This window comes from Pseudopodoces humilis, chromosome 1, assembly GCF_049639895.1.
Source record: "Pseudopodoces humilis isolate 2021_Gansu_Grassland_sample_001 chromosome 1, ASM4963989v1, whole genome shotgun sequence".
NCBI lineage: Eukaryota > Metazoa > Chordata > Aves > Passeriformes > Paridae > Pseudopodoces > Pseudopodoces humilis.
The window spans coordinates 149,589,300-149,612,205 of record NC_142200.1 but is presented as its reverse complement, the minus strand read 5'-3'; the positions used below and the strand labels follow the sequence as shown (position 1 = coordinate 149,612,205).

Below are 22,906 nucleotides of genomic sequence, written 5' to 3'. Positions count from 1 at the left end.
TTCACCAGGATGTTCTCTGCAGTATTCCCATGACAGCACATCAGAGGATTGTTCCAGGATCACAGGACTCCACATGGCCTGCAGTGGCAGTGATTTCAGCTTGTCACTGTTGTTTATAAAAGCAATCAGAAAAAAACATTCTCCTCTCAGAAGTCTCCCTTCCTCCGAGCCTTGGGAATTCTTTTTTCCTTCCTCCCATCCTACTCCCAAATCTTGTTTAGACAAGTGTTTAGCTGACATTTCTGCTTTTGTGTCATGTTCTCTCTGTAACTTTATCCTCCCTTCTCTGTTTGGTGTACTTGAATGTATTTAAGTGACTCTCCCCATCGTGTGGAGAATCTCTAACAAGACTTAGGAAAGACACAATTTGACAAAAGTTTAATTCCTGACTTTTTTTGGCCTGAACACGGCATGCAATTTGGGAAACCACCTGAATTCCAGGCAGAGCCGTGCTCATAAGCTCCACCTGGCTGTGATTCCTTGAAGAAGAGTGAAAAGAGGTGCCATTTGCAGCCCATTTTCTGTAGCTGAGGCACTCGGGTGGATCTGCTACCTCTGTAACAGGGAGTCACTCTGGGATGGGGTGGGAAGTTCCTCAGAGCAGACTCCAGCTCTGTGCAGTTGGGATTTCTGTCCATCCTCCTCTAACTGTTTTTCCTCAAGACTTGGACTCCAGCTCTGAGAAGACTTCACTGCTCAGGTGTGTTAAGAGCTTAGAACCTTTTTTCCATGTTAATCCCCCAACTGTTCAAAATCTTTTGGTTCAGGTGTCTCTAACTGGATCTGAGTTTCCTTGCTCTCTCCTCTGAGTGGGTGATGTGGGAATAACTCAGTCCTGCCTCTCCTCTGCTCACATTGCTCCTTGCTTTCTTCTCCTTTGTGAACAGCTGCCTTTGATCTCCCTTTGATTTGCAGCTTTGAAACACAAGTGCATTTCTTAATTATGTATTGTGAATCCTCTCCTAAACTCTGTGCTGTTTATAGCAGTGTCTTAAGGGGTTATTTATTCTGGCATGGGCAGATGGAGGGTGCATTTAAAAGCTCTCAGATCCAATGGGTGCTAAGAGCTTGCTAAAACTTTGGAATCAAAAAATTGAGATGATTATTGAGACATCTGACTTTGGCTGTGTGTACAGGTACATAAGGTAACAACTTGGCTTTATCCAAATCACTTCTCCAAAGTGTAAATATTTAGCATTATTCTGTAGAAAATAAGAATCTAGGAGTCAATTAATCCAGCTGATTTAGGTGTCTGGATAACTGAGATGCTGCAGATTATCAGGAACTTCCACATGGGAATCACAGAGCATTGGAGACCTGCATCTTCCACCAGCAGCAGCTGGGGTCAGGTGGGCAGCTCAAATGTCACCTGTGTGTGGGTAATTGTATTGATTCCCAAGTTTTCTCAAGGACCCCATGTCAGGGAGCTCAGATAATTCTGAACTTCCACAATTGAATTGAGCCCCTGAGGCCACAGCTCCTGGATTTTCTATTTGAAGGACCCATCATATCAGGGCAGTAATTAGATTAAAGTTATTAATTCTCTGGATGTCTTAGAGAGATGAAACCTTTAAATGTTGCTAAATGTCCTGAAGACTAGGAGAAGCAGGGCTATTTCTTTCCATTCAGAGGGCTTTTTTTGGTATTCTCTGTTTCTAAATGAATTCCAAAAGGCACCATTAACAATACAAACTGATGTTCAAGAAAGGTTCCAAGAGGACAGGGAAATCAGCTGAGGACGTGGGAAATCGGTCTTTTATGAATTGCTCTAAAACATTGATTTTTAAAGGACTCCAGGGGCAGCTTTGTAGTCAATGCTCTGTTGGCTTCTCTTGGCTTTGTCAAGTATAGAAAAGAAAGCTGAATGTCCCACATGCTGAATGCTGCCTGATTTCCCCTGAAGAACCAGGTAAGTAACACTGAGATTATGCTATTTCTTAATCTCAATATACTTGTTCTGTGATGTTTTGCCCCAGACAGCTCAAGAAAGTGCAGATTTTTCTTTTAAGAAGATATTAACTGAATAGACCAGATAATCAGCTTGTTATTTGATAATTATCTGAGGTTTAGGATATTCTAGCTACTTCAATAAACTCAGTCCTGGTAACCTCAGCCCATCTATCAGTTGTTTCATTATTTTATTTCTAGGAGCACCTATTGGTACATTATTTGTCATTATGGTTTATTTTTTCCCAGTTTTCTTGAGGCTGAGAATGAGAAGCTGCAGGATCAGCTCCGAGAGGTCCGGGATGAGAACTGCAGGCTCTACAAACTGGTGTCAGAGAAAGATTTTGAAATAAATCAGCTCCAGAGAAGAGTGCAGGAGGAAAGGTTGGCTCTGTCAGGTAAACACAGCAACTTTGTATTCTCACCATCTTGGTTTGTTTGATGGTGATGACAAAAAATTGTCACTGAAAAGAATAGTGCTCTTTTAGGGTACTCAGTGGTTTCTGTTCCTCACAGAACAAAAAAAAAGAACTTTGCTATTATTTGCACAGAAATAATGATGTTCCATACAAATAATATTTTGGAAAACTTCCTTTTAGTGTTAAAGAGCTGTGTTGCAGCTTTCTTTGCTCTGTAGGGTTAAATTTCTTACTCAGGCTCCTTTTTTTTTCCTGCCTGAACAGGGCACAAGCAGGATGCTGGAAGAATGCAAAATTCAGCTTCTAAAGTGATTTTGGAGTCTTTTGAGAACTGAACTGTGCAAGCAGCACCTCCTCCACTGGGTGCCACTGTTGGTCAGGACAACAGTGATAACCTGGCTTGAAGAGAACTAAATAACATTAAATTACACCTTGAAAAGCAGCTGTAGTTTGTGTGTAGGAAAGGTGATAAGCTCTTCCTGGTCAGGACCAGGAGCCAGATGTGCTGTTGCAGCTTCTCTGGCTGATGCCAATCCCTTGCCTCTGTTTTCCCTGTCTGCATTGTGGCAATCCCCACATTGCTCGGGAATGAGAAGCCTTGGTTGAGTGTGTGCAATGCATTTGAAGACCGTCAATTTACCATGGAAGCAGCAACCTGGCTTTGGTTAATTTAGCATTTACTGTGATTCTCAGCAGCCATTATTTGTCCTGAAAGCTGAGGTAAAAGTAGCTCCTAGGTGGGAGAGGTAACACAAACCACACAAAGTGAGAACAGTGGAAATGTTTTTAAAAATAAGGAATTGGTTTTAAGTGCTTTCTAAAAAGCATTTTAAATGCTTTTAAAATAAGTTCATTTAAAACAATAAATTATTTTCTTTACAAGTTTTTTAAATAGTGATATAGAAACAAATTCTGTTCTCAGCTGTGTTCTGTGTAGCCCCATTGATGTCTCAGGGGTCTATGGGCCTCAGCATTCACTTGTGAGTGATCTCTCACCTCTCATCCCACCCCAGTTCATGAATATCAAAGAAAAGTGATTACTGCAGAGCTCTGAAGGAGGATGAAAGAGTCAAGAGGAATGACAGCAGCCAAGTTCAGTCTTCACCCCCCCCCCACCAAGGGTTTGTTGTTGCAAGCTCATGTTCCTTGCTGAGCTGGAGGTTTCTGTGGGCATTGTTTGCCATGAGATTGATTTTGCACTTGTACAAGAGCTTTCCTTCACCTGTGTGCTGTTAACCAGAGCCAGGTGACACAACAGTCAGGCCTGGGCTTTGCTCCATTTGTGGCACTTATCAAACCCTCCCTGATGAGGGAGCCAGTGACATGGCTGTTTAAAAGAGCAATTAAAAGAATCATCCAGTAAAGCTCCCTGTGTAATCCCAAGGGAGTTATAAATAGGCACAATGAAATTTCCTGGACCTTGTCCAGGACCCAGCTGTAATATTGTGCCTGACCTTTGAGGACTGGTGTCTAGAGATGTTCACACCTCTGCTCCAGCAGCTCCTCCACTAGTAAACAAGCAGGCAAAGCAGAGTGTTGCCTTTTTCTGTGATAATGCAAAAAAAATCCTGTTCCCAGCTGTCCTTCCCAGCGGTGAGCAGGAAACACCACTGCCCTCTCTAGGTAATCATGTTGCTGTGACCACTGTTGTGGCCCTGTGACACGTGGCTGTTGCCACAGTGGGAAATGTGGTCACGGTGGGCTGCTGAATCAAAGGACCAACCCATCCAGCTGGCACCTCTGACATCTCTGCCCTCACTTGTTCATTTAAGTGCCTGGCACAGCTCTGAGAGGAAGGGATGAGACAATGAAAGTACATTGTGACAGAGAACAAAAGCGTGGTTTGTTCTGAATCCTGCCTGTAAGATGTGCCCTCTGCTTTCATGTGTTCTTCACAGGGGTGTCTGGTATAGCTGGAGACGTGGCAGCCACTAAAATAGTTGAGTTGGCCAAAAAGAACCGTGAGATAACTGCTGAGTTTGAGAGTGAGAGAGCCAGAGTGAAGCAGCTGAATTACAAAGTCAAGGAGCTGGAGAGAGAAGTGAGACGTTTTTCTTGTTCTCTTTTTGCACCCTAATACATGTATATCCAACCTCTGGGATAGAAAATGGGTTTGATTCATGTCCCAGTGTTGAATTTGCTCTTAAGTTGTTGTGTACTTTGGGTTGTGGTCATTTCTGTCCCTGAAATTTCACCTCTTCAGACAGGAGGAGCTAGGAAAGGATATCCCCAAGTCATAATGAGTCAAGGATTTATTAAACAGCAATTAGGAATGTTCATTTGTAAAAGCACAGAGACTTTTCTACCAGTCTGGCAATGATATTTCTCTTATTATTTATTTTTTTGTGAGGAGAAGCAAATTTCACACCTTTATATCTTACATTCCCACCTCATTAATACCAGTCAGTAATTAGTTATTTATTCTTCTAAGCTTTTGTCATCCTCGTAATGAAAGCTTCTTTCTGGAATAAGTACTTACAGAACTGAGACAACACCAAACTACATCACATAAGACAGCAGATCTTCACTCAGGCAGATTAAATTTTCTGGTTTACTATGACTTTTTGCCAACCTTTCACAGAAGTCATTTTACTCAGGTGGCTGCTGAATTGAAAATGAAAAGTCCTGATGTCAATATTTGCTTTGTCCTTTGGCTACTGCTCCTCTTCCTTACACAGTATTGGTGATTTTGGGGTTTTTTTATAATTTTTAATTTTTTTCTGAACTTTGCTTTCTGAGAAGACATCAGTTAAATGAATCAATAATGCTGACAGATGCGTTTTGACTCAGTATTTCACCATCATTTATTGTCATGAGCCGTGCATCTGCCTGAATTGCAGCCCAGCTACCTTAAAGGTCAAGAAGTCGCAGATTAAATTAAATTTTGGGGAATTCCTGCATAAATCTCCAGTGTTCTGGTCAGAGGGGCTTTGTCAAACAGTTGGCAGTTGGCAACCAAGTACCAGGTGTAGTTTGGGACCTACAAAATCCCAAGTAGTGGAGCAATTAATGAATAATTTAAGGAAAAATCAACTTGGTTTTATTCCCCTACTGCAGAAGTGTAATGACCATTATTCAAACAGAAACATTAAATGTTCTCAGATTTTGGCCCAAAAAACAAAGGAGCACAAATATTTCAGGAAGAAAATGAAGATGTAAATGATGTGTGAAATGAAAGCCGAGTTTGACTCTAGGAGGTGTCTATCAAAAATGTGGAGTGATAGGTAGAAAACGCTGTTATTTTACATATTTTTAGCTCTTTGCTTGCATGAAAACTGAAAAATCTGTAAGTCATAAGTATTTTACTACAATTATGTTGCCCCAAACACAATGGAAGGTGTGGCCACTGAACAATCACTTGGCTAAGGATGGGCCATGTAAGCAAAGGGATGCTTGCAGAAAATTTCCTCAGAACTTGAGCCAGCAACTGCCAGCTCCAGCTGAAATTCCTCATTCTCAGCCCATTGACTAAAAAACTTTATGAACTGGATAGAAAGAGTGGCCCTAACACATGAAAAAGAGTGAAATTAGAGCTTTCTCCGAGGTAGTTTTTTCCCTAGATGCCCCTTTAATGAAGGAGCTCTTCCTTAGAGCCTTCTTCATTTCAGGAAAATAATCAAGATTATCCACCCACCTCCAAGAATGAAGTCCCAGAATGTTAAAGCAGCAGTTCCTGCCCTTTCCAGCCCAGATTCCTGTCCTCTCATCCATTTAGAAACCTTTGTAACAGCAACATAGGGCATTATCCAGAGCAGGAGGGGTTGTATGTCTGTTTTCCTTTGCAGTGGCAAGTAAGAGGAGACGGTCTTTATTCTTCATGGGTTAAAAAAATGCTACTTTGGAGCTCCCAGCTAAAGAAAAAGAGCCTTAACACCATTAAATCTTAGTTATAGGGTGCCAGGTAGATTTCTCCTTTTATATTCCTCTAGTGAGTAGAACTATTTTCTTTTTATGAAATATTCTGGGCTGGACAAGCTTTGGATTTATGTATATAAACATTAATTTGAGGTACTTTTGGTGGCAAAATGCCTCAGAAGTTTCCATACCCAAAATTTAATCTCATCTCAGCAAGTTAGAGACATCTTCTGAAATTATTCCACAGTAAAATATAACATGATTCTTTGGAAAGCATTTCAGAAAAAATAATTATGCTTCCCTACTGATTGTGTTAAAAAATAAGGGAAAATAAAGGGGTTTTGGATTTTTTTAGAGTAAATAAACATCCAAGTTATACTTTTTTTGCTAATTAATACTCCATGGGGTGATGCTGTTCTCTGCATCCATTCCACACTAACAATGGGGTTCTTTTCCAGCTACAGGCAGCCACAGAAAAAATCCATTCCCTTGGTGGCGATGCTGCAGGAATCAAGGAATCAACTCTGAAAATACTGGAAGGAAACTTGGTAGGAATTGTAGGTGAAATGAAGAAATCAGCAGCTGATACTCAGTTCCTTTGTAGAACAAGGATGTATCCCCGTCACAGTTTTGGAACCAAATTCCCCTGTACCTCCTCTATGCCCCATAAATTAGGTCTGGAAAAGAACAATTCAGTGCTCCTAACAGATCCATGGATCTTAATCACTTCAGCTTTTCCCTGAGGGTTCTGTCCTCACCAAGTACATTCTTCTCCTCAAAGGCTGAAAGTCCAGAGGTGAAAGCACTGCAGGAAAAATTGAGCACAGCCAATATAAAAGTGACGGAATATCGGAACCAGCTCCAGAACGTGAAACAGGAACTGAAGCTGACCCAAAAGGTACCACTGCAGGGAGCTGTCTGGGGCTGGGACCCCTGCAGGAGCTTCAGTCTTGAGAAACTGGGAGGCTTTTGGCCTTTGGTTGTCCCTTCCAGTAGGGCAGAGAGGTGAGGAAGGCACAAGGGTGGGGGTTGGTATTGAAATTGTGCTCCTGGACACAGAGATCTCATGTTTTGCCCCCACTGTGCCTGACATTCCCACTGTCCAGTGGACACAAATTCTTCTGAGTTTTAAAGTCCCAGATCAGCAGAAGAGTTCTGAGTTCATTCCTCCTTTCCCATACATTTAATTATGTATTTACTTTTAATGTAGGTTCCAGTCCCATGGGAATCAATGGGATTAAAGGCCATGCTTGAACTAAAGCACGTGTTTTAGGAGTCTGTTGGAATGACATCCAGAATAACCTTTTCCTCTGATTCATGATGGATTTAAGTGTTATTATGTGCTCTGATTCTCTTTGGTTTCCTTACTTTGTGTGGGAGACCTGCAATGCAGATCAGAGTAGAGAATATGGTCCTAAAAATAGAACTCTGCTGACCTTTTTATAAATAATTTAAATGCTCTTCATACTAAGTTTAGCTGTGTCAGAATTTTGCAAGGGCGATTGGCTCAATTCCTGGTGTGTATTAAGACAATATCTCTACTCTGTTCCTGGTTAGTCAGGGGTAAATATTCATCATATCAAAAACAATTGTGTATATTGAAAACTGCTTGTGTTTCCTGTTAGAGAGAGGTGCTCTTCCTCCCCTCACCCAAACACATCCTTTTAAGCCTTATTGTTGATGTTAATCCCTTTTCCCAGATTTTAGCCAAAGAAGTTGGGGAAGATGTGAATATCCAAAGTCTCTTGACCAATTCTGGCAGCTGGCGTGGACGAGCTCAGCAAATTCTTCTTCTCCAAACCAGGGTGAGTTACGACCCTGCACGGTGCCATTCCAGCTGGAATTCTCTTTCTAAGTAGAGATATCACCTCAGCTGAAGGTAAAAGTACTGTTAGTTTTCATTAATTCTCAACAACTCTGTGCTGATGTGTGCACATCATGTTAATGACTGTTGCAGCCATGCAAGCTTTGGTATTTCAGCTGGGAATCTTTCACATCTGTGTCAAAGGAAGGAGTTCAGTGACCTTGGAGAGCTGTGGCAGCCTAGTTCAAGTCCCAGGGTGTTTTGAAGGTGCCTCTTTCCACCAAGAACAGAAGGAGCCCTGTCAGTGTCTGTGCTCTGACTTAGACACCTTTGTTCAGTGCTTGGAGTCAGATGGGAAGAATTGAGGCCAGATCAGGTTTTCAAGTTGTTCCCTCAGGAACTTCAGTAAAATCTTTAACTCTTGAGTCTTCTGAAGGGCAGAGTTTAGCTGAAATGTCAGCAGGAGGCAGGCAGGCAGTTTTTTCTGCATCTAAATAAAACTTCTCTCAGGCAATTTGACACATAATTTTCCTATTTTTCTGCTGTTCAATTACATGCCATCAAACTGTGATTTTTTTGCACTCTGATTGACTGAGATTTTTAACCTCTGCTTTCCCTTGAGCAAATTCCATTTCCCCCTGTTATATCCCCTGCCTGAGGTTTGTCTAAAAACTGTTCCTACTGTTCTCTATTCTAACATACAGATTTCTTTTTGATCCAGACTCCTCAGGCCCCTTCTGTCAGTGGGGATCTTGTAAATCCACTCACTGGATCAAAAGTGAGGCAGGTTCCTCCAAAACAGGGCAGAGGAACTGAGCTGTGGCAGTGCCCAGTTCCTTCTACTGCCTAGGAAAGGAGCCTGCAGTGAGCAGTTGACACGCTGAGTTCACTTGGATTCATACAGCAGCAATTCCAAATGCTCTGGAGTGCCTATCTGCCCTCCAATTGTGGCTCCACAAAAGCTCAGATCTCCTTCCTGCACAGGTGCCCTAAAATCTGCACGTTTATTAGCAGTTAAATTTCAATTTGAAAGACCAGACACTGCTCTGTGTTAGTTAAACAGAAAAATGGATTATCAAGAAATAATCTGAGCTTCCTTTGGCTCCTCTTTTGTCCTCCCCGGTAAAACTCTGGGTGAGTTGTCATTATTGTGCCATAGGTTCGAGAGCTGGAGCATAAACTGAGTCAAAACAAGATCACAGCTTCTCTGCTTGAGGTGGATGAGGGATTTCTGGCATTTCCTCATTCAAGGAAGTTGTCAGTCCAAGAGAAGAATTTGCTGAAGATTCGCAGCTTGGAAAAAGAGAAGAGGGAATCTTTGGAGGTAAAATCCTGTGAACAGACAGAGTCCTGTTTGGGTGTGGAGCAGTGTGTAATAACTTTCCTGCCTTCAGGGTGTGTTACACCCTAGCTAAAACCATTTCACAAACTTACCTGATCTGCTGCAGAAAGCTCTGCCCCACTTCACAGCCAAGCCCTGCTGCAGCCAAACCCCTTAGCACCCCTCTGGCCAGGTGTGCATTCTTCATCCCAAATACAGACACCCCCTCAGACCTCCTGTATCTGTAGGGCTCTGGGCTTCTCCATTTGAACAGAATAATGGAGAATCAGAATCCAGAATAATGGGGAATCCACCCAGGCCACCTGGATTCCTGAGCAGACAGACTCTTTTTGGATGCTGGCAAGTAATATTTATAATTTCTACTTCCTTAGGAATAATACAGTATTCCAGTCCCATTTTTTAGATCCTACCAGGTAATGTGTGATTGTTTTTGCTCACCTCAGCACTTGGGGCTTGGTGATGAGTTGTAACTTTAATTTCCTTTTGCATCACTGCAGAAACTTGCTGAGCAATACAACACTCTCCAAAAAAACCATGAGGAACTGAAAAAAAAACTGGATGCCTCAAGAGCCAGGAACCAAGTGCTGTGTGGAGAAGTGAAGATGCTGAACGGACAGATTGGAACCTTGCTGGAGAAAGGGAAACACGATGATGAGCTCCTAGATGCCTTGCTGGTACAGTCTGTGTCTGTTGGTCCCAGCCCTGTTTCTGCAGGTGATAAAACATGATATCACTTCATGGCACACATAACCTTAGGGTGTACAGGAGCCTGATGGATCCAACTGTGGCAGCCAGAGGTTTCCTTGTCAGCTGAAGTCCTTCTGCATTTTGGATCAGGTCATGTAAGGGCTGTGAGACAGCATCAGGTGTGACAGTTGCAGTCAAGTGGCCCTGAGCTGCAGGGACTGGCAGAAACATTTTGCAGAAGGATTGGAGCAGGTAGAGGAAGGGCTTCAGTCCTGACCCCAGGCACTGGCCTGTGTTCTTTGTTCTGCTTCCAGCTCCTCTGGTAGATTTATTTTTCCTTAGAATGCCTACAGTCCTGCAGGAGTCTTTTTGTTTGTAACAAAACTTCCATTTATTTTGCTACACAGCCCACAACACACAAGCTAAACCATGAGCACTAAACCATGTGTACACTCACATGCAGTAGCTGGAGCTGAGAGGATTTGGCCTCTTCAAAACCAAGAGTTTTAGCAAAGGCTCAAAGATGCTGAGAAGGAAATAAATGGCTGCTGGCTTTGTCCTGCCATGGTTCTAGACAGCCTTCCTCAATTAAAATAGCAAATATATTAGAGAATTTGCCACCTCCTAGCAGGGTTAATTCTGTGTTTCCTGATCCAGCTCCTCACTAGTTTGGAACCACCCAGATTTCCTTGCTGCTGTCATTCACCCTTCTCCCACCAGGCACTGCTGACCAGCAGATTAGGGGAGCCAAAGAACACTTCTCAACTTGTCACTTTTTCTGAGTATTCCCACTAAAATTAGTACAGAAAGATGCAAGTTTATCTGGGAAGGGATGGTTAATCTCTTTTATCCCTCCTATCACAAAAACACTTGCAGGTTGTTGGCCTGACAGAACAAACTGCCTGACAGGTATTAGATTTGTCAGTGTGGAAAAAGCCTCCAAAACCACTGGTGAAACAGCCTGGCCTCGTATCTGTCACCCCATAGAGCCCTCAGCTTTTAATATCGCTATCACACAATCTGATCACATTCTTATTCCACAAAAAGCACATTGAAATCTTGAGTTTCATTCAGTTTGTGGGAAAAGTCACTTCTTTATCAAAGGCCAGTCTTTTTTGCTCTGCTTTCTGCTACACTGAGCAGCAGAGCTGGCAGCAAATTGAATCCATTGCTTAGGTCAACATAATAAATCAAATTGCCAAAGTGGCACCAGTGACACCAGTGTGCTCCCACCAAAGGAATGCGCTTGCCCTACCATTCCTAAATAGATATTTGTCTTGGTGAGGGTGGTTTAAAATAATCATTGTGTACAAAATAAAGATCTCACCTGTTTCTATTTTACCAGACCCAGCAGAAACAAATGCAGGAGCTCTTAAAGGGCCTGAGCCAGAAGGAGGATAAGAACAAGGAGCCTCAGCAGGTGGTAGGGCAGCACCTGAACCCTGGGATTCAGAGACAAAACATCATGGAAGACAATCTCAGGGAGCTGGTGGCTGAGCGAGAAGCAAAGGTTAAAACACTGGAGACAGAGGTTGAGAAACTCACGTTTCAGGTAGGCAGAACAAATTAATTAGAGGAGAACACTTGGAAATCACTTTAGATCTGCTCTTCCACTTCCTTGTCCCTTGTAATCTGAGATGGTTGCTGCCTCCAGACAGTGATCCCTGTCCTGACAGTGTTTCCTGATGGAATGATAAAGCAGGAACTGTCTTTTGTAACTCCTCAGGTCCTTGGGGCATAAGTTCAGGCTGTTTCAGCAGCAGCAAACACAGAAATACCAATCCCAGCCACACGTGTCAGGACTGTCACTGACTGACAGCAGGACTTGGGGCTGCACTGGGGACTCTTCAGTGTTCAGCACCCTTGGCCGCTGGGAGGAGGAGGCAAACAAATGTGTCACACCAACATCAGCAGGTTCCCAGCTCCTGCTGTCTCACAGTCAGGATTTGTGAAGACTGTTTAGGCATCCCATTCCCATTGATCCAAAAGCCTCCTGGGGTTATGGTCAGCTTGTGAATCTGCCAGATACCTCAGGAATGGGGGCTGGAGCATTGAATCCAGCATCAAACCTGGGTTAGGGACACAGAAGAGCTGTGCTGACAGTGACGGTGCTGCACTGTGGGTTATTAGTGCACTCTGATTTTGTATGAAATTTTGTATGGAAGTTTTTATTGACTTCTGCTTTGTTTTCATCCTGTAATGGATAGGAATTAAAGCAAAGCTCCTGAGGAGGTCCTGTAAACCAAAAGTTCTGGTTTGCTTCTAGCAATAATCAAAAGCTGCTGATTTGGCATTGGTGCAGCTGTTTTCCACTGAACTGTGATTGGTTTTATAACATGCTCCACCATTAACAGAAGAAATCTGCCCATCCATAGGACGAGTCAGAAGCTGCTAATCTACCATGCTCTGAGCACTCAGGAGCACCTGAGGGATCAGGCAGTAGCAAGGCTGGAAGGACAGAATCTGCCCGGTAAGAAGACCAGAAAGTCAATAATTCAAGTTGTTTGAGTGATCAGGAGCCTGGTTTTCCCAGGGAGATTCATCAAACCACAAGTGCTTTGTGCCAACAGCTGTGGCAGCCTGTTTGCAATATATGGGAATCTCTAATCACATTATCTCTTGGGCTTTTGTCCTGGAACTGAGAAGGATGTGCAGACTTGCAGACATGACTAGATTTGGCATGGTGGTAGTGCAGCTATTTCTCCTGCTGCAGCTCAGATAATGTTTACGTGGTCAGCTTAAGTGCCTGGGAGTCTTTCCTCTTATGAGACACGGGGCTTCTAACGAGCAGATTTCTGTGAGCAGGGTGGGGAATGAATGCAAAGTGCCATTTTAGGTAGGCACTAAATCACTGGGGCATTATTTAAATCAATAAATGCTCTTTGAGTAGGATTTACATGCAGAAATGTTGAAAACACACCATATAATTTGTTCTTACCAAACACACTCTAAAGCCTCGCTGAAGACTGTGTAAATTACTAATCTTAGTGCAGCAATAAATCTGATTTCTGTTTATACTGATGTGACTCTGGGTCACTCTCGCTGTATAAAGGGACCATGGTACCACAGCAAGTTATATCCTTTCATGTTAAATTGCTGCTGAATTTGTTGCTAAAGAGTTCATGGTCTAATTGATAGTGAGGATTTGAGACTGGTCTGATGGGGATGGGAGAAATTTTTCATCAAGTTAAAGTTACAGCTGATCTCTTCTGTGTAATTTCTTACCTCATTACTTTAGGCACCAAATTTGGCTTTAAAATCAGCTGAGTATCCCTGAGTCTAAGTAGAAAATTACTATACAATTTAAGAAGAATTCTGTGGTTTTGAGTTAGTTAAAACATCCTTAATTTGAAAGTTTCTTCACTCTTCTTACTGTTTTAATTCTCCCCTTTCTATCTTTGCAGAAGTTGTGCTCTCCTGGAGCAAACCTGTACTTTATACCCCTTCTTTTATTTTTTTTTCTTTTTTTTTTTTTTTTTAACCTCACATGTCTGCTGATGGTAAGCAGGAACCAAAGCTGGGTAATGGCTTTGTGAAAACCACTAAGTGCAATGCATAAATTATTGCTTGTGTACAGGGCCAAGGGCTCTGTCCTGGAAAGAGCTGACGTGTCAGGTGGGCAATGAATGATCCTGAAAAACTCTGAGAGCTGTTAACAACTTGGTCAGCAAGGCTCACTCAATCCATTAACTTTAATATGCTGATGAACTCTCAGTTCACTGCAGTGAATCATCTTTTCCTATCAGAACAGGTGAAATGAAAAACCCTATAAATAGATGCTAAACCCTTTGGAGATGGCAGAGTAAAAATCTGCATTTTTAGACAGGGCCAAGCCTTGTCAGTATAACTTGATTTTAGGATTAACCACTCCTAGCCTAGAAGGCATCTAGCTCTTCCACAATATTAAGGCTTTATCCTCTTGTTAGCTACATAAAGTATTATCTTCCTAAAGTAAGGAGACCTGGGGTGAGTCTACAGGGACTTGTCTTTGGGCAGCTGAATTCATGTTGAGGAAACACACACCCACTGAAATGGGGTGTCCCAAACACACACCCACTGAAATGGGGTGTCCCAAACACACACCCACACACTGAAATGGGGTGTCCCAAACACACACCCACTGAAATGGGGTGTCCCAAACACACACACCCACTGAAATGGGGTGTCCCAAACACACACACCCACTGAAATGGGGTGTCCCAAACACACACACACACTGAAATGGGGTGTCCCAAACACACACACACACACTGAAATGGGGTGTCCCAAACACACACAGACACTGAAATGGGGTGTCCCAAACACACACACACACTGAAGTGGGGTGTCCCAAACACACACACCCACTGAAATGGGGTGTCCCAAACACACACACACACTGAAATGGGGTGTCCCAAACACACACACCCACTGAAATGGGGTGTCCCAAACACACACACCCACTGAAATGGGGTGTCCCAAACACACACACCCACTGAAATGGGGTGTCCCAAACACACACACCCACACTGAAGTGGGGTGTCCCAAACACACCCACACACTGAAATGGGGTGTCCCAAACACACACCCACACACTGAAATGGGGTGTCCCAAACACACACACACTGAAATGGGGTGTCCCAAACACACACACACTGAAATGGGGTGTCCCAAACACACACACCCACTGAAATGGGGTGTCCCAAACACACACACACACTGAAATGGGGTGTCCCAAACACACACACCCACTGAAATGGGGTGTCCCAAACACACACACACACTGAAATGGGGTGTCCCAAACACACACACCCACTGAAATGGGGTGTCCCAAACACACACACTGAAATGGGGTGTCCCAAACACACCCCCACTGAAATGGGGTGTCCCAAACACACCCCCACTGAAGTGGGGTGTCCCAAACACACACACCCACACTGAAGTGGGGTGTCCCAAACACACACACCCACTGAAATGGGGTGTCCCAAACACACACACACTGAAATGGGGTGTCCCAAACACACACACACACTGAAATGGGGTGTACTAAACACGCACACACTGAAATGGGGTGTCCCAAACACACACACACTGAAATGGGGTGTCCCAAACCAGCACACACACTGAAATGGGGTGTCCCAAACCAGCACACACACTGAAGTGGGGTGTCCCAAACACACCCACACACTGAAATGGGGTGTCCCAAACACACACACACTGAAATGGGGTGTCCCAAACACACACACACTGAAATGGGGTGTCCCAAACACACACACACACTGAAATGGGGTGTACTAAACACACACACACTGAAATGGGGTGTCCCAAGCACACATCATTATACACAAACCTCATCCAGGCTGGCATTGGTACTCTGGTGTTATCAGCTCCTTCTCTTACAACGAGCCTGACAGATCCTCCTGAGGGTTTTCACAAAGCAGATGCCATAAAGCTATGGAAAATACATTTGTAAGGACATTGGGAGATACAAGTTGTGCGTGGTGTCACTTCATTAGGAAATCTGTGACATGCAAACACCATCAAACTGCCTGGAGCTGGGATTGCCTCTCCCAGGGCTGGGTGAAGGTGTGAGGTGAGGGAGCTCTTCCCTACAAAACACAGGCATTGGGAAGGGACTGGAATTCTGGGGAGACTGCCCTGTGTGAAGGCCTTACTGCAGCTTTCCTCCCCCCAGCGCAGTGTCCACGATGGGCCACGTGCTCGTGGAGTCAGCAGCCACAGAGCCTTTCTTCCTCAGGGGTACCACCCCATCTGGAAGGTGGGTATGTAAACTGTTATCAGCAAGGGAAGTGCTCTGCCGTGCTCTTCAAGCTGCTGGAAATCCTCGTCCTGCCTGCCTTGTTTCTGTAATGAAATCTTGCACCATCCCTTCTACCTGAAGCTGTCCAAGAGCTCTAACATCTGATTTCTGTCTTAATTTTGTAATTGATTGCTTGTTTGACACCAGTCTTTTCCATTTTTTCTCCCAACCACCAAGATTTCTCCTGCTTTTGTTGTTCCAAAGATCTTTCTGAAAGCAGATAGGTCAGAGAAGAAATGATGTACATAATAATGGGATACATGGGAAAACTGCCCCTTCCTTTCAGCACATATTGGACACAAGAACAACCATTGTGCAAGTGCTGCCTGAAGCCTTTCAGGGGGAGAAAATCAATAGCAGGCCATTTAATAGTTTAGTGTAGCACTTGGGAGATACAATCTCCTTTTACTTTGGCAGTAGCAGTGGGAGGAGAGTCAGGGATAATGAATTGATCAGAGGTGGAAGTTTGTTTTCAGGGGTGATGGGGAGGGGAAGCATCCTGGAAGCAACTTTCTAATGACACTCCTTGCGACTTTATATCTAAATATTTCTGTTCTATTTATTGCAGTCTAGAGATGGGTGCTGGGGGGAGGTAGTGAGCCTGGCTCTGCATCCTGCCTTCACCTTCAGACAAGTGTGTTGGAGATAGTGCTCAAACCCTGCCTTTGTTTAATTTCCTTCGTTTAAGAAGTGGGAAACAGACTCTCTGTGCTTGCGCTTTCCTCAGGTCCGGCACGGACAGCTTGGACTGGGAAGTGCTGCCAGGAGAGAACACAGAGCAGAGGGCTCTGTGCCAGGCTGCTGAAGTGGAGAGGAGCGAGCTCCTGGAGCTGGTGACTGTGCTGCAGAAAAGGTACAGCCTCATCCCAGCAGCATCCTTTGCAGGGTGCTGGGATCAGGGAACACTGCAGAGTCTGGGACATGCACTACAGCACATCACACGCTGCCATCCTTGCCTTAAATAGGGGCTTTTCAATTTTTTTCTGCTCAATTTCCCTGCCTGGCTGATGATTCATTCTTTTTTATTATTCTTTTAGAACAAAGGGCAGAAAAAAAAGGAGCCATCTTCCAGCTTGCTGCACCTAGATAAAACCAGAATTGCTGTATTTATGTATGCATGGCCTTATTGAGGCAGCAATATTATTCATCGGTAGTAAATACTGTAATTATTGGTATAATATTTTCTTCCAAAGCTTTTCACATTCTTTTTAAATTTCATTGTATCCTTTTCTAAATGAATTTATTCTGGTTTAACTGAGACGTAGCAGTGATTTTTTTTTTAAATTTTATTTTCTATGATTCAATTTAATGTAAGATGATGTTAAAAGCCAACCATGTTTTAGGAGAGAAGGGAAACCAAAGGAATTTCTTTTTGGCCACCTTTCAGCTACTGGTTTTTTTTTTCCCAATATGTGTTATTTGATTCCCAAATCTGTATTCCAATATTGGAAATATATTCCTGTCTGTGTGCTTGTCAATACAATAAACACTGTATGCTTACTTGCTTAAATTTACCACAGTTATCATTCTCACTTGTATAACTTCTGTCCTGCACGATTAATCACAGTCAGAAAAAAATGGATTTTTCTTTTAGAACTGTGGAAAAGGTGCTTTTAACACTAAATTCTGGAAATACATGCTGGGAAAAATCTTTTTCATGTTTGAAAGCCCAGTGGCTTTAATAGAGCTGTGCAGTCAGATGAGGATGGGGCTATGAGTGGTAACTGAAGTGTGGCCACCACCAATATGGGATAATGAAAAACAGAGTCAATGAAATGCACAGTTGCTTGTAAAATGTGCCATAAACTGATGATTCAGCAGCTCCACGGTTATCACACATTTATCAAGCAGGTAACATAAATTTTGTGAGGCTGTGTGCAATAACTCTTGGGAGACCTCAGGGTAATATAGCACCAGTCAGATTTCAACGTGAGTGTATTTTTAAAAATCAGGTTTTCCTCCTCTTCCCTCCACTGCTGGGGTGTAACAAAGCTCAGGTAACACAGATAATGCTTAAATCAAGAGAAGAGCCCTGGGAATTGCTGCAAGTGAGATTTTTCTACAGCATTTTAGTTTAAATTAGTCCTATTGGCAGATGATTCCATTAAAAAATCCCACAGATATTGCCACTTTTCCTCCACTTTTTGTTTAAATTGGATGCCAGAGGAACGCCAGGGTCAAATGAAAGTTTAGTGAATGCAGAACCACTGAGAGGAATAAAATGTCTCAGAGCACATCACCAGCCTGGGAATTCACTGCCACAGGAGGTCGAGTCTTGCCTGGAGCTACATTTTTAAGCCAGTGATGTAATTTTATTAGAGTTGTAATATTTTATTTTTTTTTAAGTTATGCCAGCTAGGAGGGAAATAAACTAATCAAGTCTCTTGATTCAGAGGGTAACCAGCTTCCACCCATGGGGTGAGGAGGGAAATTCTCTTACTCAGTCCAATCCAGTGGGGTTTTTTTTTTCCAATCCAGTCAATCTGTGTTTCTTTTTAGCTTTAAACTCCTTGGAATTGCTTGGTGTCAATCACTGCCCCAAGTGGCAGCATCTGTGGGTGCACACCAGATTTTTGCAGTTAATATTCTGAGAGGTTATGCAGGATGGAGAGAGCCAACTTGATTTTTTGTGATGTAACCACCAGTTTCTTTTCCACCCTCTCCCATCCATGGTCATATCTAAATGCCCTAGTTTATTAAAAGCAGCCTCAAGTTTCTTTCCTTCCTCAGATAACTGATGCAAATGTTAGACTGTGTTTTTATAAACTATTTGCCTTCCAAGCTTTCCCAGAGTGTCTCAAAAATGCAGTTTATTATTCCTGTAATAAAAGATGTGTCTCTCCTCAGCAATCTGCAGCTTTCCTGCTCATCTGAGGGGTGAATTCACACAGGGAGCCAGAATTAAGGGATCTGAGCAACCTCCAGTAACAAACCCATTGTTTCCAACTGTACTCATTAGTTAATTCTCATTTGCATATTTAGAAGATGTCACCTGATACAATTTTGCTGGGATTTCTGGCTTTGGATGCATGGAAAGTTCTTTCCCTTCTGTTGGGAGCTCTGCAGGAAGAAGCAGGATTCAGTACCAAGACTGATTTGATGTAGACATGACACAAATGAGCTGAACTCTCTTTTTTTCTTCTTTTTTTTCCTTTTTTTTTTTGCCTGTCAGGTTGGAGGAAAGCAGCAACAAAGTCTTGGAAGCTGAGAAGAAGCTTCAAGAGGAAAGGTGGCAGAGTGACATCTTGGAACAGCAGCTTGAAAAGCTGCAGGTGGATCTAGGGAGCAGCAGAACTGCCCAGAAACCTGCCCTGAGGAGCAGAAAAGGTGAGGGGGAGCCCTCTCATCCCCCATTTCACCTCTGGGCTTTATAGACAGCGACAACATTCAGGATCCACCTGCCAAACCCAGCCGGGTGCATGACCTTGCACCTGGTGATGGGACCTGCTCAGAGCCAGGAGCAAGGCAGGAGGCAAAACCCTGGCCTTTCTTAATTGAAGAAGATTTTCCCACAGGTCTAAGAGGGACCAGGATTTTTGCAAGGTGTTTCCATGGGATAATTCCAGGAAAAAAGCTTTCCCCTGCTCTGTGTTGCCCCCAGGCCCAGAGCTCCCTTTGCACTAGTGCCTGTGGGATTCAGCTGAAGGTTAAGAGCAGAATTAAAGGACACATCCCAATTTAAGGCCTGTCAGTGCCTATGAAAAACTATTGCTGGTGATGAAGTAATTAGATCTGGTGTAATTTATTATCCCATGAACGTGATAATCTCCTGCTATAAATATGAAAGCCTCCCTGGCGTAGTTAAAGAAGAAGAATTCATGGTGGATGTTAAATTTTTATTTCCCTGATCAGATCCTTTATTGCTTAAGGACTCTGATTCTGTAAAGTGTCTAAACCAATAAAATGGCACATATTCTTAAGGAAATTTTTCCAGTGCTTTCCCTTTTTATGTGTATTTTCATAAAGTAAAAAGACTTCAAATGCCAGAAGATGAGCAGCAGGGAGGGGAATTTCAATTTGGCAAAGGTTGGGGCGGTGTCAGGCTGAGTTAGGGTGACCAGAGGGACCACAGAGCTCAGCAGAGACCTTGGATGAGCCCTTCAGAGGAACCTTTATACTGAGTGGGGACTGAATAGGTGCTTCAAACCTACTCCTGTCTGTAAAACATGGATTTGTTCCTTGGAACAGGATTGCTGTGTCCTTGGAAGGGGCTCCAGCCCACCCTGACTCATTCTCATGTTGTCTTTTTATGAGCACTGATTATTTGAGTTGTCTCACCTCTGTTTACTGAGAGCAGAAAGATTTAGATCCCAATAGTGTTGGGAGCACTTTGGTGCTGTTTTGTACAGAATTTAACCGAGTTTCTGAGTACTCAGACTTTTACAGAACCTGGTAAAGTGTTGATGTGTTCTGTTATCACAGATTCCCCTTGCAAGCTCCAAGAGATACAAACTCTCCAGGTCCTGAGGCTTTTTGGTCAAGTTTTGTCATGCTGTAGTAAAGGTGTAGTAACTCCCCTCTGGTAGCTTTCATAGCCAGAGGAAGGAGCTGTTTTCACCAGTGTGACAGATCCCTTCTCACCAAATATTTAGTTCATTAATCTCCTCTGCTTAAGGACTAAAAGAAAAAGTAGAAAAGGATTGGCAGTAAGGCTAATAAGGAGAAATCCTCTCTAAATCCACAAGATGAGTAGGTAACAATCAATTTCACTCCCCTGCTTTGATGAGAGCTTTGTGATGTGCCAGAGCTGGAGTTTGTACAAGAACTACAAGTCTGTGATACACCTCTTCAGCAGAGTATGGAGGTTATCTCAATGCTTGCTTGCCAGTGGTTGAGGAAATAAGAAGAAATTAAAAGCTTGAATACAAAATAGAGACTAGAGAACCTGCTAATTAGCATAATATTTTCCTTTCTTTCTGAAAGTGTAAAATTGGAGAGAGCTGATCTAATTGCTAATCTAATGTTTCTGGTCTCTTCAGTTCAAGGGAAGTAGATAATGATGCTAAGGAGCTGCAAACAACACAGTTCTGTTTTAAAATTATTCAGGCTTTTCATTTTCTGTGCTTTTTTCCTGCTTTATCCAAATTCTGAATTATCAAAGAATAATCCCAGAGGAGGGATAGGTAAGTAACACCAGGTTTTCCTCAGCCCTGTAAAGCACAGCCTCAAGATCAAAAGCATTTTTTAGCTACACAATGCAGCCTTTTCTTCTCATTTGTTTTTGTCAGAGTTCAGTACTTTCCAACCAAGTTCTTTCAGACAATTCCACACGAGGAGGATTTAGTGTTTTAATACCAAATGTACTCATTTGAAGATATTTGATGTTATGAGGGATGTGAATTGGGAAAAGGGATACAGAAATGTGCCAACATGACAACACAAGCACAAACCAGCAATTGCAGGGTTCAGTAGAATCACAACACAGGAAGCAGCCTGGCTGTTCACTGTCATGGTGCTGTATTCCCAGTTAAAAGGACTGCAGCTAGCTCCAGCCTCTTGTTTTCTTCATTTAGTTGTTTTTTTTGATTTTTATAATTTATTTGGGGCTGAACCACACAAATCCATCTCTCATGTTACCTGGCTACAGGTAAGTAGTGCTGGCTATTGATTATTTTAGATATTTAGCCATTTATTTACGTTTGCTAAAATTATTTAGCATTCTATCTACAGCAGAGATCACCCTGGTGTGTTTAACTGAATTTAACCTCAGTGCTGGGTTAAATTCAGCATCCTCTGCAATAGCTGTGCTCACTTCCTGCACTCCTTTCTGAGCTCCCTGAACACTTCTCTGGTTCCCCTTCTTCTCTGGGGATTCACTGGTCACAGGTTTTGCTTCTCCAGTCCCAGTTGTAAATTTGAATTGTATTTTCTCTATAACCCTGAAAATTCTGATTTTTTTTTTTTTTTGAATGACCAGACCTGCATGTTTTGGATATAGCTTTATTTAGGAAAGCATTCCTAAGTTAGAACCTTGGTCTGAAATACACCTTGAAGTACAGAATCTACATTTTGTTTATGCTGAGGATCAAAGTTCTTTACAAAAGTCACTTCAATGGGTGCCACATGCAAGCTTTGTCCCAGACATTCAGGAAGCAACAGCTGTCATAATCTGGAACACAATTACAAGATTAACATCAAATTAATCCTTTCCAGCTGTTTTACACCTCTTGTTTTGGTCACTTCAATGTTACAGATTCATTGTTTTCCTCCTTACACGTTAGGCACATATTTAGCTCTAAAATGAAAATTTATCATGGAAGGAAATTAAAATAGGTCTGTCATGATATGTTATGGATGTAGCACAGAATTTAGGAGATTAGATATTTATTTGAGAGATTAAGTATATGATTTGACAGAATATTTATTCAGTGTTTTTTGATATTAACTCAGCGTGCTGCCAAAACTGATTTGCTGTTTTACTAAAACTCCATTCTGTGATTGAATCCACAGCCCTGCCAAGCCTCCCCTTGCATGAGGGTGACAGAGAGGAGCTCCCTGCAGCCCTGTCCAAGCTGTCCCTGGAATCTCAGGCGGAGGAATTCAGCACAAGGTATGTTCTCCCTCTCTCCATGCCGGGATTGCTCTTTCCTCCCTCAGGGAGAGGAGGAACGAGTGCTCAGCCTTTTTCTCAGGGCTCTCATAAAATCACCGCAGCTCCAGGGTTTGGGTGTTTCTTCCCCGGAGCAGAGGTGACAGTTCTAAATTTGCTTTGAAGCTCCCCAGCTCACAGGGAAGTTTTTCTTTTTGTTTCCTTGCAGGCTTGGGATCCAGCTGGATGAGAACAAAGATCTGAAGGCTGTTCTGGCGGAGGTTGTGAGAAAGAAAGAGGAAGATTTTTAAACTGTATCGAGACATAATGGAGGATGTGATAGGTTTTCACAGGCCATTCAGCAGCACACACAAAAGAAAAGTTAAGCCAGATATTCCCAGTCTTTGGGCTGCAGAGCAGGGAGAGAGCCCAGGCACCAGTGTCATTTTGCAGCCTCAGATCGTGTCATTTCATTAGCATTTGTGGCAGAGAAACAGAGATGAAATACAAAAAGTGAAGGTTT

General features: G+C 42.9%; 1 protein-coding gene across 3 annotated transcripts; it reads left to right on the top strand.

The window, feature by feature from the left end:
- The first annotated feature begins 297 nt into the window (after positions 1–297).
- On the top strand, positions 298–22,906 carry CCDC13 (coiled-coil domain containing 13). Of its 3 annotated transcripts, none has more exons than XM_088062931.1 (15): positions 298–700; positions 2,197–2,345; positions 4,265–4,407; positions 6,680–6,778; positions 7,003–7,119; positions 7,922–8,026; positions 9,185–9,349; positions 9,865–10,041; positions 11,400–11,606; positions 12,430–12,524; positions 15,729–15,812; positions 16,582–16,707; positions 19,027–19,181; positions 22,305–22,404; positions 22,613–22,906. In XM_088062931.1, the coding sequence occupies exons 1-15, from the start codon at positions 579–581 to the stop codon at positions 22,692–22,694; spliced, it is 1,926 nt and encodes a 641-aa protein (XP_087919057.1). In that variant the 5' UTR covers positions 298–578; the 3' UTR covers positions 22,695–22,906. The 3 variants fall into 3 exon arrangements, with proteins under 3 accessions (XP_087919057.1, XP_087919068.1, XP_087919062.1); XM_088062936.1 differs by having other exon boundaries at positions 300–700; positions 6,680–6,769; positions 22,613–22,905; XM_088062942.1 differs by lacking the exon at positions 15,729–15,812 and having other exon boundaries at positions 299–700; positions 22,613–22,905.